This window comes from Prionailurus viverrinus, chromosome D1 (genome assembly GCF_022837055.1).
Source record: "Prionailurus viverrinus isolate Anna chromosome D1, UM_Priviv_1.0, whole genome shotgun sequence".
In the NCBI taxonomy this organism is placed as follows: domain Eukaryota; kingdom Metazoa; phylum Chordata; class Mammalia; order Carnivora; family Felidae; genus Prionailurus; species Prionailurus viverrinus.
In genome coordinates this window covers 104,295,454-104,309,567 of record NC_062570.1, presented here as the reverse complement: position 1 = coordinate 104,309,567, position 14,114 = coordinate 104,295,454, and the positions used below count along the sequence as shown (strand labels likewise).

Genomic DNA, 14,114 nt, shown 5'->3' with positions numbered 1-14,114 from the left:
GATAACTTTGTATGGTGACAGGTGGTGACTACACTTACTGTGTTGAGCACTGCTGGTTAATGTACAGAGTTGTTGAAGCACTACGTGTGCACCTGAAACTAATAGAACATTGTATGTCAACCATACTTGAATAATAAAACTTTCTATTTTATTATTATTTTTTTAACGTTTATTTATTTATTTTGAGAGAGAGAGAGAGAGAGAGAGAGAGAGAACGGGGGAGGGGCAGAGAGAGAGAATCCCCAGCAGCTTCTGCACTGTCAGTGTGGAACCCGATGCTTGAACTCATGAACCGCAAAATCATGACTTGAAGTGAAATCAAGGGTCCGACGCTTAACCGCCTGAGCCACCTAGGTGCCCCAAGTAATACTAATGAAAAAAGAATTTAAAGTAATTTACACGGAAGAAAATATCTGCTACTGTTGATAAAAGAACACACTGGTTACGGCAGAATGTGATTCTGTATTCTGGTTCAAAAGGAAGTTTGAATTGTTCTTGCTGTTTTTGTAACATGGGTAATTCGATACAAAAGTCAAGGCTGAGGTCAAAAGTGAGGCGAATGGTTTTAATTCTAGGCAGGAAGTAACAACCTCCCCAAAGAAGCAAATGTAGATCTTTTAAAAAAGATCTTCCAGCTTTGATGAAACAGCCATGAGTCCAGGATCTGGCATAAGCACGTGTGGATTTTGTTACCAGTGTTTGCCTTGCTTTGCTGTGCTGAAGTGTTCCACCCTTCTGCACCTGGGTCTCTTGGGCTACCTTTGGACTTGGAGTCACCCCCTCACGTCCACCCACTGCAGCTTTCCAGTTCTACATCTCCTCTACCCTCGGAGGACACCTGGCGCCTTTGACTAATCCAGCAAACCATCTGAAATGAATCCCCAGAGGCATACCCCTGAAAATAGACTCAGAGATGCCCCCTCCCCACCGTCAAGACCAGCAGATTGCTATGGCCATCCGGAGACGTATCTAACTCCGGAAGTGGTGGCATTCTATCTAGCTTGTCCCCCATGAACTGTGTCTATCTTAGGAAATATTCTAAGAGCAGGGATTTCAAGCCAGCACCAAGGGAGGAATACTAGGCAGGGTTAGAGATGTTTGGGATGGGCTATATTTTGGCAGGCTTCCCTTACTTGTGTTTTTCTTGGAATCGGGCAGCGCAAATGGCTCTTTACTTCTTTTACTTCATGCATCCATCAGAGATTGCATGGGAGAGAAGCCTGGGATCCAAATGCAACCCAAATTCTAGTTGACCACCAACTTCATCTCTTTACTTGACAAACTTAATAGGTTTCCAGGAGACGAACTCAAACAAAATATTGTTTTCTATTCTCTTAAAAAGGAGGTCTGGATAATGAAAAATGAGTTTCTTCTTCTTCTTTTTTTTAATGTTTATTTATTTTTGGGAAAGACAGAGAGAGAGAGGGAGAGAGAGCAGGGGAGGGGCAGAGAGACGGAGAAATCAACTGAAACAGGCTCCAGGCTCTGTTAGTACAGAGCCTGACACAGGGCTTAAACTCACAAACCGTGAGATAATGACCTCAGCCGAAATCGGGACACTTAACCAACTGAGCCATGCAAGTACCCCAAATTGAGTTTATTCTTTAAAAAAATTTTTTTATGTTTATTTATTTTCTGAGAGACAGAGCACTAGCAGGGGAGGGGCAGAAAGAGAGGGAAACACAGAATTCAAAGCAGGCTCCAGTCTCCACGCTGTCAGCACAGAGCCTGACACAGGGTTCGAACTCACCAACCATGAGATCATGACCTGAGCTGAAGTCGGCTGCTTAACTGACTGAATTGCCCAGGTGCCCCTGAGTTTATTCTTAAGTCGTTGTTTCTTGTGGACTTGAGTCAGGCACATTCTAGCAATGCACACAGGATAGGATTCCTTTCTCTGGAGGGTTGGTTGGGAATGAATGGCTGGAAATGATGTTGAAATTCTTAAAGGGGCCCGAAGCCCTCAGGTATTTACTCCTTGGTCAGGTGAAGACAAGCAAACACCTTTCATAATACTACGCTAGAGGAGAGATTTTTGTGGATGGGCTTGTTTCAGACCCTATCAAATCCTGTATGAGGAGGCAGGAGTAGGGAACCATGCACTTAGCTGAGGGTCAGATAACTCAGATCCAGCCTTGCCTCCACCATTGGTTAGCTAGGAAACCTTTGGCGACACACAAAACTTACCTCAGCTTCTGCAAGGGAAACCCAGAGGCTTCCGTAGAAAGATGTACCCGGGGTCCTCCAAGGTTGGCAGTGGAAGATGATTTCCACAAAGGGAGGGATGGCTGGGCTTTCTGGCCTTGACTCCTGGTCCCTGGAGATCATTTTGCTAATTACTGGTTGGGCAACAACAGCCAGAGCTCCACAACTGAGAAGTCACTTTCTTTCAGACCTCATTTCCTCACCTGTAAAATGAAGTGTTTGGGTGATGCAAGCTTTGGAGTTTCTTGAAGAGAGACCAATTTGTGGATTGAAGACTCTAAGTTGTTGACAATTTCACCAAGAAAAAACGTTTCAGAGAAGGCCATTTCAAGACACCCTTATTAGAGGATGCTGTTATAAGACACAGGGGAAACTTTGGCCTCAAGATGGTCGTATTGATTGGGGTCTGCTATTGTGTTGTGAGAGAATACTTTTCAGTTCTGACTCTCAATCTGGACTTCATAGCCATCTATTCTTTTTCTGAAGGTCCAAGTCTTTTCCTCAGTCTCTTCATGGCTGACTTCATCTCCTGGTTCCTGAGGGTGTAGATCATGGGGTTCAGGACCGGGATGATGACCGTGAAGGTGATGGAGACAGCTCTGTCCATGGGAAGGGCAGTGAAGGGCCGGGCATAGACATAGATGCAGGGCACAAAGTGCAGGGTCACCACAGTGATGTGGGCGGTGCAGGTGGAGATGGCTTTCTTTCTTCCCTCCCCGGTGTGAGACCTCAGCATCGTCAAGATGACTGTGTAGGACACAAGGAGGAAGACAAACCATAGTGTAGAGATTAAGCCATTGTTGGAAATCATTAAGACCTCAAGAGCAAAGGTGCTGGTGCAGGCGAGTTTGAGGACCTGGGGGACGTCACAGTAGAAGCCATCAACAACACTGGGTCCACAGAAGGGGAGGGGCAGCAACAGGGAAATCTGCACGATGGAGTGGACAAAGCCCCCCACCCAGGAGGCCACGATGAGGGCAGTGCATCGCCCCCTGCTCATGATGGTCACGTAGTGCAGGGGCTTGGAGATGGCCATGTAGCGATCGAAGGCCATGACAGAGAGAGAAAAAATGTCTGCCCCCCCGAGGAGGTGGAAGAAGAAGATCTGAGTGATGCAACCATTGAAGGAGATGGTCTTCGTCCTTGACAGGAGGTCTACGAGGACCTTGGGAGCAGTGATGGAGGAGAAGCAGATGTCCAAGACGGAGAGATTGCGGAGCAGGAAGTACATGGGCGTGTGAAGGCGGGACTCGCAGGTCACAGTGACCATGATGAGGAGGTTTCCCAGAAGAGTTGATGTGTACACCAGAAATAACATAAGAAATAAGGCCAAGCTTAACTCTCGGGACTGGGTCAGTCCTTGAAAAATAAATTCTTTCACCCTGGTGTAATTTCCCTGCTCCATTGTGTTATGTTTCTTCGTCTTCAACTACCTAGGGAGAAAATGGAAAATACGAGGTGTATCGTTAAAAACAAAGGGAATGTGAGTTGTAGGACTGGAGTGTCTCAAGGGTTATTTTTGCAGTTATTTTCCTTGTAGGCAGGGATGCCTACAATTCAGGAAGATATCCCCAGTAGATGGTGTGTTTAGAGTTCCTTCAGAGTAAATGAAAAAGTGAGTTTCCAATGGATGTGATTAATCAAAGCACCAAAATCAGCATGCTATTAAATTCTTTTGACCTTTTTTTATGGTTGCATAATTTTACATATCCTGTACCCCTCTTGAAAAGTCCCTAGATGGCCTGAGAAGCAAAGAGGACTCATTTTGTTTTTCAGTGAGAACTCATGTATCTCATTGTTAGGACGTGGAAAACATGCCGGGGAAAAGTATAAAACAGGGCCTGAGACGGTACTGGAAGCTTAGAGCGTCTTGTCTCACCATCTTCCACAGTAGATGATCTGCTTGGCATAGTCTGTGCAAATTGTCACGATGCTTGATGATCAGCACTAAGGCAAGAAAAACCATTTCCAGTTTGCCTTCTCCCCTGAGGATAAAGAGGTTTGCAGCAGCTCATGCAATCTGAGCACAAGCTGCTTTTGTTTTCAGTTTTTCTTCTTTTTGGCGGCTTGTTCTCTTTGGTCCACATGGGACTTGGCAAGTGCTAGCCACAGCCCCTGCTCCTCATAACGCTCTTGGCAAAGGCTTTCTCACCGAGGCCACCGCACAAATGGCTGTCTTTTCTCGGGCTCCCTCCCTTCTTAACACCTACCTTTGGATGGCACTTCGTCTCACCTCACTATTTGTAGAGGCTTCGGTTTTGTGCAAAAAAGCACGGATTTTAGAACCAGTAGACCTGGATTTGAATACAGACTCTGTCTTAACTGAGTAGGTGGCTCAATTAGTAGGTGACTCTGAGCTTCTGTGTATCATCAGTACAAGTGGGCAGAATCATGCTTGTGTCATAGGGTCGTGAAGTTCGAATGGACTTGTTTAATTCTTTTTTTTTTTTTAATTTTTTTTAACGCTTATTTATTTTTGAGACAGAGAGAGACAGAGCATGAACAGGGGAGGGTCAGAGAGAGAGGCAGACACAGAATCCGAAACAGGCTCCAGGCTCTGAGCTGTCAGCACAGAGCCTGATGCGGGGCTCGAACTCACGGACCGCAAGATCATGACCTGAGCCGAAGTCAGATGCTTAACCGACCGAGCCACCCAGGCGCCCCTGACTTGTTTAATTCTTTAACCTGAGTTCCCACAGACCACATGTCCCCTCATGCTGCACCAGTTAACATTTTGCTGGGCCAGTCTTCTCGCAACATTATTTGGGAGATGCTGGTACACTTCTCCTATAAAAGATGGTGTTTTGAAATAATTGCAATGAAGATCAACTATAGTATTTTTATTAAATGTTATTTATTTATTTATTTATTTATTTATTTATTTATTTATTTATTTTTGAGAGAAAGAGAGAGAGTGAGCAGGAGAGGGGCAGAGAATGGGGGGACAGAGGATCCAAAGTGTGCTCTGTGCTGACAGCAGCAAGCCTGATGCAGGGTTCGAACTCATGAACCAGGAGATCATGACCTGAGCTGAAATCAGATATTCAACCAACTGAGCCACCCGGGCGCCCCTCAAATATAGCATTTAAAAAGCAGATACATTCCACACAATGGAATATTATTTAGTTATAAAAAGAAATGAGCTACTGAGGCACGAGAAAACAAGGAGGAAGCTTAAATGCACAATTCCTAAGCAAAGGAAGATAATCTGAAAATATATATACTGTATGATTCCAACTATATGACATTCTGGAAAAGGCAAAACTGTAGTAGAAAAGTTAACGGTTGCCAAGGGCTGGGGTGTGCAGGTGGGGAGGGATGGATAGGTGAGGCACAGGGGACTTTTAGGGATTTTTATTTTTAATCATGGATACATTGTTATGCCCAGAATTCGTGATCCCCAAAGACCACCAGGGAGCTGAGTCTGATGCAAAAGCAAAGAGCCTTTAGTCGAGCTAGCTCGAGCTCAATCCCCTACCTGCACGGAGGCAGCGGTGAGATACCAGAGAAAGCGGGTTTCAAAAGCACAAAGGTTTTATAGGGATCATGGCCTTAGCCGATTGGCTGGGGAAGGGTCGTGGCCTCAGCTGATTGGCTGGGGAAGGATAGACCAATGGCTGCCAAGGTGTGGTCCCAGATCAGCAATTATCAGCATCACCTGGAACTTGTTAAAAATGCAAATGTTGGGCCTGGTGGTCACAGACCCACTGAATCAGAAACTCTGGGGGTGGGGCTCAGCAATCTGTGTTTGAACAAGTCTTCCAGGAGATTCTGATGCACCTGAAGTTTAAGAACCACTGTGTCTGAGGTTGTTTAACATGTTTGGCCTCAGTGTATACAGAACGTTTCTCACTGGTCACCTATTAACCATTGGCTGTCAGCCTTGCTGTGCTAGATAAATACCTACCAGCAAACACCATCCCCAGAGACTCTGATTAATTGGTTTGGGAGGGGTAAAATGCTCCCAGGTCATTCTAAGCCTGGACAGGGTTGAGGGCTCCTGCCTCTGGCCCGTACCTGAGAGAAGCCCTCCCTCTTCTGCTCACACTTTCCACGCCTCTCACACTCCCCTTCCTCCCACCTTAGACTTCGGAAGAATGCATCAATCGGTAGCCTGCTTTCTTAGAAAACATAAGTTACTCAAGGGGGGGAGGCGTGGTCTGAGGTTTGAGCGGGAACTTCTTTCTGTGGCCATGTCGGGGACATAGTCACTAGTCGGCCAGCCTGGGTCTGCTCTTTCAACATGGCATCACACATTTGTCAGATCCAGAGAATGTACAACACTAAGAATGAGCCCTAACGCAAACTAAGGACTTTAGTTAATAAATGTATCAATCCTGGTTCCTCTGTTGTTAACGAACACAGCGCACACCCATGCAAGATATTGATAGTGGGGAAACTGGGGCAGGGCAGGGGAGGAGAAGGAGTGTGGGGCTCTCTGTACCTTCTGTTTAATTTCCCTGTAAACCTAAGCTACTCTAAGAACTAAAATCTATTAATTTTTTTAAAAAGCAGATATACCAAAGGATAAAACGATTTAGAACATTTACATTTGGTAAAGAAACACATTAAAAAAAAAAAAACCTTTTAAGGGTGCCTGGGTGGCTCAGTCGGTTAAGTGTCTGACTTCGGCTCAGGTCGTGATCTCGTGGTTCATGAGTTCAAGCCCCGCGTGGGGCACCGTGCTGATGGCACGGAACCTTCTTGGGATTCTCTCCCTCTGCCCTTCCCCTGCTCTCACACACTCTTGCTCTCTCTTTCAAAATAAGTGAATAAACTTTAGTAAGTAAATAAATAAAAACTTTTATTTCCAAGCATCACTTTTTTTTTTTTTAACGTTTATTTCTTCTTGAGGGAGAGACAGAGTGTGAATGGGAGAGAGGCAGAGAGAGAGAGAAAGAGAGGTGAGACACAGAATCAGAAGCAGGCTCCAGGCTCTGAGCTGTGAGCATAGAGTCCGACGCGGGGCTCAAACCCATGAGCTGTGAGATCATGACCTGAGCTGAAGTCTGATGCTTAACCGAAGCCTGACGCTTAACTGACTGAGCCACCCAGGCACCCCACCAAGTGTCACTTTCTATAAATCCTAATTCAGTGCTTTCCCCCTGCTTCTCATCCTGTTACAAAGAGAAGAACATTTGCAATAAGTCCTGCTTTGGGTGTCGACAGGCATCCGGCTTTGTGGTTTTGTCACCTGCTTACAATAAAATCTCCCTTTTCAGATCTCTCTTAAACAAGCTCCATCCACCCCCAAAAGTTTCCCTGTGCTCCGGAGAACTGCCGAGTTCTTGACCCAAATGATTCTGTCCAAACCTCTGCACCCAGACAGGCCCCAAGTTTATCAGGGCCTCGGGCAGCAGAAGTCTGTGTCCTTAGGATGACACCAGCCCCCCCACCCCCCATTCCCCCATTCAAACGCCTCCCCGAAAAAGCTCATCAGTGCCAGGAAAATTTTCTGTGTGAGAGAGACCCCTGACCTCCCTTTCTCAGAGCATTTACTAAAAAGGGCTTGCAATGGTGAACATGCAGTTTTTCTACAAGGACCGGAGAGCTGTTCTTTTGGTTGTAATCATCAGGAAGGATGGGCCTCTGTCTCCCTGTCTCTGTACGAGGTCAGAATGCTGACTTCCGTAACTGCCCGCCGGCAGACAGAGCAGAGGCCTAGTCTCAGGGACATGGGCCCGCTTCTTGCCATCTGTCCCTTCTCTGACACTTGCTTCTCCCTCATTCCCCATCCAGAATGCCCGCCCAGTCACATCTGTGCAGATTGGGATGGAACTCACGTCCCCCACTGCCAATACTTAATATGGTCCTTACCACTACTCTAATGTCTGGCAGGGCTCGGCTCTGATGCTGCTTTGTATTCCTTCCTTCCGTATTCTGTCCACACCGAAGCCAGCAGGGGCCTGTCGTGAACTACAGGGTCCTCTGATCTCACTGAACTGTCTCTTGCAATTTCTCATCAGAACAGAACTTCTCCTTCACTCACTTTCCTCCCGTTGTCTTTCCCTTGGAGCCCAAGCCACACACAGCTACCTTTCTAGGCTTTCCGCCAATGATCTACTGACCCATCAATAATTCTCAGGGAATGTCACTGTCTTCAAACATTTTTAGTTTTTAAAAGGGCCAGACATTTTCTCATTAAAAAAAATTTTTTTTAATGTTTATTTATTTTTGAGAGAGAGAGACAGAGCACGAGCAGAGGAGGGGCAGAGAAAGGGAGACACAGATTCTGAAACAGGCTCCAGGCTCCAAGCTGTCAGCACAGAGCCTGATGTGGGGCTCCTACTGAGGAACTGTGAGATCATGACCTGAGCCGAAGTCTGGCATTAACAGACCGAGCCACCCAGGCACCCCCAGAGTAATATTTAAAAAAAAATTTTTTTTTAATGTTTTTATTTATTTTTGAGACAGAGAGAGACAGAGCATGAGCAGGGGAGTGACAGAGAGAGGGAGACCCAGAATCCAAAGCAGGCTGCAGGCTCTAAGCGGTCAGCACAGAGCCTGACATGGGGCTCAAACTCATGGACCCGGAGATCATGACCTGAGCTGAAGTCGGACGCTTAACCGACTGAGCCACCTAGGCACCCCCCAGAGTAATAGTTTTTAAAAAAAAGATTAAAAAAAAATAAACTCAGAACACACGTAGTGTTTTAGGGAACACACAGAGGATTTTGCTTTGTTTTTATTTTGAGCTGTGGTGGAAGTAATATGGTGCGGAGGGAAGACACCAGCTTGGGGGACAGGAGCTTCGGTGGGTTCACAGCGATGGGGGAATCTCTAAAGGCAGCAAACTCCGGGAGGCTCAGTCTTTTCATCAGTGAAAGGGGAACACTTGCTGCCGTCAGTCCTTCTGAAAGTAGGCCAGGAATGCCTGGGGGTGGGGGGGTGGGGGTGGGGCTCAGTCAGTAAAACATCAGAGTCTTGATTTGGCTCAGGTCACCATCTCATGGTTTGTGAGTTTGAGTCCCACATCAGGCTCTGTGCTGACAGTGCGGAGCCTGCATGGGATTCTTTCCCTCTTTCCCTCCCTCTCTGCCATTCATTCCCCTGCTTGTTCTCTCTCTCTCCCTCCCTCAAAATAAATGAATAAACTTAAAAAAAAAAAAAAGAAAGTAGGTGACATCTGCACAGCACAGTACAATATTAAATGGACCCATTGATTTCTAGGCCTTTGGAGCTTTAATGCTGAATTGTTTTATTTATTTATTTATATTTATTTATTTATTTTAAAAAATTAAAAAAAATTTTTTTTTCAACGTTTATTTATTTTTGGGACAGAGAGAGACAGAGCATGAACGGGGGAGGGGCAGAGAGAGAGGGAGACACAGAATGGGAAACAGGCTCCAGGCTCTGAGCCATCAGCCCAGAGCCTGACGCGGGGCTCGAACTCACGGACCGCGAGATCGTGACCTGGCTGAAGTCGGACGCTTAACCGACTGTGCCACCCAGGCGCCCCTATTAAAAAATTTTTTTAAATGTGTATTTATTTTTGAAGGAGAGGGAAACAGGGTGTGAGCAGGAGAGGGGCAGAGAGAAAGGGAGACACAAAATATGAAGCAGGCCCCAGGCTCCGAGCTGTCAGCACAGAGCCCAACGCCAGGCTCAAACTCACAAGCTGTGAGATCATGACCTGAGTCAAAGTTGGACGCTTAACTGACTGAACCACCCAGGTGCCCCTGAATTGTTTTAAATCCTATTGCCTCAACTACCTCATGCCTAGTCAAGGGCCGTTCTGCCCACTGCCTACGAATGGTTAAATCTCCATTAACCACAAACTTCAATTATTTCTTGATATTTAACTGTAAGCCCACTGGTGACGTCAAGTCAAACTGTTGACATCAAGGATTTCTGGGGGTGGCTTATCGTAGTGGTTGAGAGAATGGGCTTTGAAACCCAGATGTGTGAGGTTCTGTGCAGAAATTAGTCTTGGATGTGACCAAGTCACCAAAATCACCAAGAAATGCCAAAAATGGTGCTCTGCTGTGCACAAAATGTATGTGCAACTAGGAAACGAAAAGGTGGAGAATGTATGGGTCTGTTTGGAACAAAAAAGAGGAAAGAAAACAGACAAGCATCGTTTATAAATTTGCTTTTGTTTTTGTTTTTGGCAAGAACAAACTCAAGATCCCAAGTGCTTCTTCAGAAGCATGCCCAGGTCGACCTGTCTTCATAAAACAGGTGTATTGGGGTACCTGGGTGACTCATTGAGTTGAGCGTCTGACTTCGGCTCAGGTCATGGTCTCACAGTTTGTGAGTTCGAGCCCCACATCCGGTTCACTGTTGTCAGAGCAGAGACTGCTTGAGATCCTCTGTCCCCCACCCCCCTGCCCCTTCTCTGCTCATGCTTTCTCTCAAAAATAAATAAACATAAAAAGAAATAAACTGGGCTTATTGATTTTCACAGAATCCCCGGCCTGAGAGAGGCCACTCATCCCTTTACCAGCTGATATCCTTGTAGGCTATTCAAGCCACCTTCCTCATCTTGAAGGACAAATTCCTCTTCTTGGCTTCACTACAGTTTCTAGCTTTAATCTACATAATATAATGTACAGGAGCATCGTTAATGTTCAAACCCCTTTTGTGATTCACCATAACATTTCAAAATGGGCTGTGCATGGGCACACACACACAGACACACATTCGGACGTGTGAGCACACACTAAAGTGCCCTCATAACAAAGTGACCTCATTAAAGGTCCCAAACTTGAATCCCTTACCTGAGAAGCAGAGCCTGCCATTTGGTTGCACATACTGACCTTAGGAGACGCTAACCGTCAAAGAATATTCTCCTGTAGGGCAGATGTGCATCTGAGTGTTGGTTGGGTCAACGTCTTATTTCCTACTGTCAGAGGCAGACGACAGCTCCAAGAATCACCTCTGCACGGTCCTCCCACAGTCCCACCACGCTGCTCTGTGGTGCCTCTGACATGAGCACCAGTCTCCCAGGCCTGGACCCGATATTTCACCGCAGGGAATAGTTTTGGATGTGACTGCTAACTCGAACAGCTAGACTCTCCTTCTGGGATGAAGCTCCCTTGAGTGTTATTAAGAAGTCATGTACTGGAAGATGTGTGTAGATGCCTTGATTTCAACCCAGTGAGACCTTTGTCAAACTTCTAAGCTACAGAACTGTGAGATAATTAATGTATGTGGTTCGAAGCCACTTAGTTTGTGGCAATTAGTTTACAGTAGTGATAATAAACTAATACACTCAGATTCCTCAGATCAAACTATGTAGAGGCCACATTTTACATGTACTTACGTGTAAAGCTTACATGTAAAGCTCCTTCATGAGGTCACGTGGAGGTCTATGGTATATGAACTAAGATTGGTTGCAAAATAAGACATAAGGAAAAACAAAGGGGATGTGTGTATGTTTGAACTTAAAGAAGAAGGTAAGATGATCTGATATAGAATAAAGATCTTCTTTAAGTAAACCTTTTCCCATAATTTTCATAAATTGAATCACTTCTTTTAGGAAGAAAGAATAATTATCCTTAATCAAATGTATTCATTTGGATTAAAAATAACCCTGGGCTTAGAGCCCACATAGCTTTGCCTGAAGGGGGGCTCATAGGGGGAGCCTGCCTCCTTAAGAGGCAGGAATCTGCTTCTGTAAGTGGTAGAACCTCAGGGAAAATGAACAGAACCCCCAGTAGGCTGTATTTCAGCCCATTCCAAGCTTTTTTCTTCCTAGGCAGATGCTTTGCTTGATGTCCTATTGATACGTGTAATCAGAAGCATCATAAAGATTGGGAAATGCATCTTCTCCCTGGAGAAGTGGGGGTAGGAGCAGATAAAAGATGTGTTCGTACTGTTCATCCGTCGAATATCTAATGGCAAAATGTTTACTGAGCATCCACCATGTTCCAGGCCCTATGATTCCGGAAGTCCTAAAAGCAGAGAGTTGCATGTTGCTTCCCATCTCATTCCTTAATATCATTTTTGAAACCTTGTCTCTCACCATAGACCATAGATGGATGGTCTCACTTGGATATCGCATATCATAGATATTGCATATGTATAGACCTTTGAAATGTCTATAGCAGGGGTGTCTGGTTCAGTCGGTGGAGCATGTGACTCTCGATCTTGGGGTTGTGAGTTCAAGCTCCATGTTGGGTGCAGAGATTACTTAAAAATGAAATCTTTTTAAAAAGTTGATCTGGTCTAATCATTTGATCTGATCATTGTTATTTTTTTTATTAGATTTTAAAAAATATTTATTTTTGAGAGAGAGAGAGGCAGAGTGTGAGTAGAAGAAACACAGAGAGAGAGAGAGAGGGAGACACAGAAGCTAAAGCAGGCTCCAGGCTCTGAGCTGTCAGCACAGAGCCTGACACAGGGCTCAAACTCATGAACTGTGAGATCATGACTTGAGCCAAAGTCAGACGCTTAACCAACTGAGCCACCCAGGCGCTTCTGATCATTGTTATTAATACAATTGATCTGATCATTGTTATTAATAACTAAATACTTCTCTAGCTGTGGCTGATACTATCATTCTATCATTCTGCTTGTCAATAAGGGCTCAGTACCTCTGAATCATCTCTGACATTCCCCACGACCCTTTTTTTTTGTCTTTTGTAACCTTTTCTGAATAAATTAATTTCAGGTTTCTTTAATAATTTGCAATAATTTTTCATAATTTACTTCTAGAACTTTGTTGGTCCTGGACCTGATGTTCGTGCTCTTGTGCAATCCCCTTGTCTTGTGTGTGGACTGAATTTAGTGATTTGCTTCTGGTGAACAGAGGTACTGCCAAAGTGATAGGATGTCACTTGTAAGAGTAAGCTATAAAAGACCGACTTCTATCTTGCTGCACACTCTTTTGCCTTGATTGTTCAGTCTGATGAAGTAAGCTGCCATATTGGAGAGAGGCTGGAAGATCGTCTCCAGCCAACATTCAATAAAGAACTGAAGCCCTTAGTCCCGCAGCTCAATGTTCGGGCCAACAATCATGTCAGTGAGCTTGGAAGCAGATTTTTCCCCAGTCGAACCTTGAGATGAGACAACTCCCAGCTGACATTTGACTGTTGCTTTGTGAGAGACCCGGAAGCAGAAGATTTAGCTAAGCCATGCCTAGTTCCCAACACACATAAACTGTGCTTTTTGATTTTTTAAAAACCTGCTTCCTTTAAAAAAATGTTTTTATTTATTTATTTTAAGAAAGAGAGAGAGGAAGAGAGAGAGAGAGAGACAGAGAGAGAGAGAGAGAATCCCAAGCAGACTCCACGCTGCCTGTGCAGAACCCAACACAGGATTCAAACCCACAAATTGCAAGATCATGACCTGAGCCGAAACCAAGAGGCAGACACTTAACTGACTGAGCCACACAGGCACCCCAAAAACTGTTGTTTTAAGCCACTAAGTTTTGGGGTAATACAATATAATAGTAATAGATTACTAACACAGCACTGAACTAATAGTCTTCTTTATTGAGTAAGAGCTATATTGACAACATTCTCTTTCAGACTTGAAAGACTTTGAATTTCTCAAAGAAGTCCAGAATGGCAGGATCACTCCTAAACCAGCTGATTTGTGCATATAGATATGTTGATTTGCTTATGAAAAATACAGTGTAAATGTAAAATCAAGACTTCTTCATATAGAAAAAAAAATCATAGGTGATAGGACCAAGCATATGTGACCTGTGTAAAATAAGCTAGAATCAGTTTATATGTATTAGTTAACTAAGGAAATGTCTCTACCTGGAGAAAAATATAAATACAAATAATTATTTGATGTCATGTTGAAAGAGAAGTAAATTTATACATTTTTAATGTTTATTTTTTGAGAGAGAGAGAGAGAGAGACAGAGCTTGAACAGGGAAGGGGCAGAGAGAGAGGGAGACACAGAATCTGAAACAGGCTCCAGGCTCCAAGCTATCAGCACAGAGCCCAATGTGG

The 14,114-nt window shown here is 44.7% G+C and overlaps 1 protein-coding gene across 1 annotated transcript; it reads right to left on the bottom strand.

Annotated features, from left to right (window-relative positions):
* Window positions 1-2,674: 2,674 nt before the first annotated feature.
* LOC125176946 (olfactory receptor 4D9-like) lies at window positions 2,675-3,610 on the bottom strand. Its single transcript, XM_047878887.1, has one exon. It carries the CDS (start codon window positions 3,608-3,610, stop codon window positions 2,675-2,677), a length of 936 nt encoding a protein of 311 aa, XP_047734843.1.
* Between the last annotated feature and the right edge of the window lie 10,504 nt (window positions 3,611-14,114).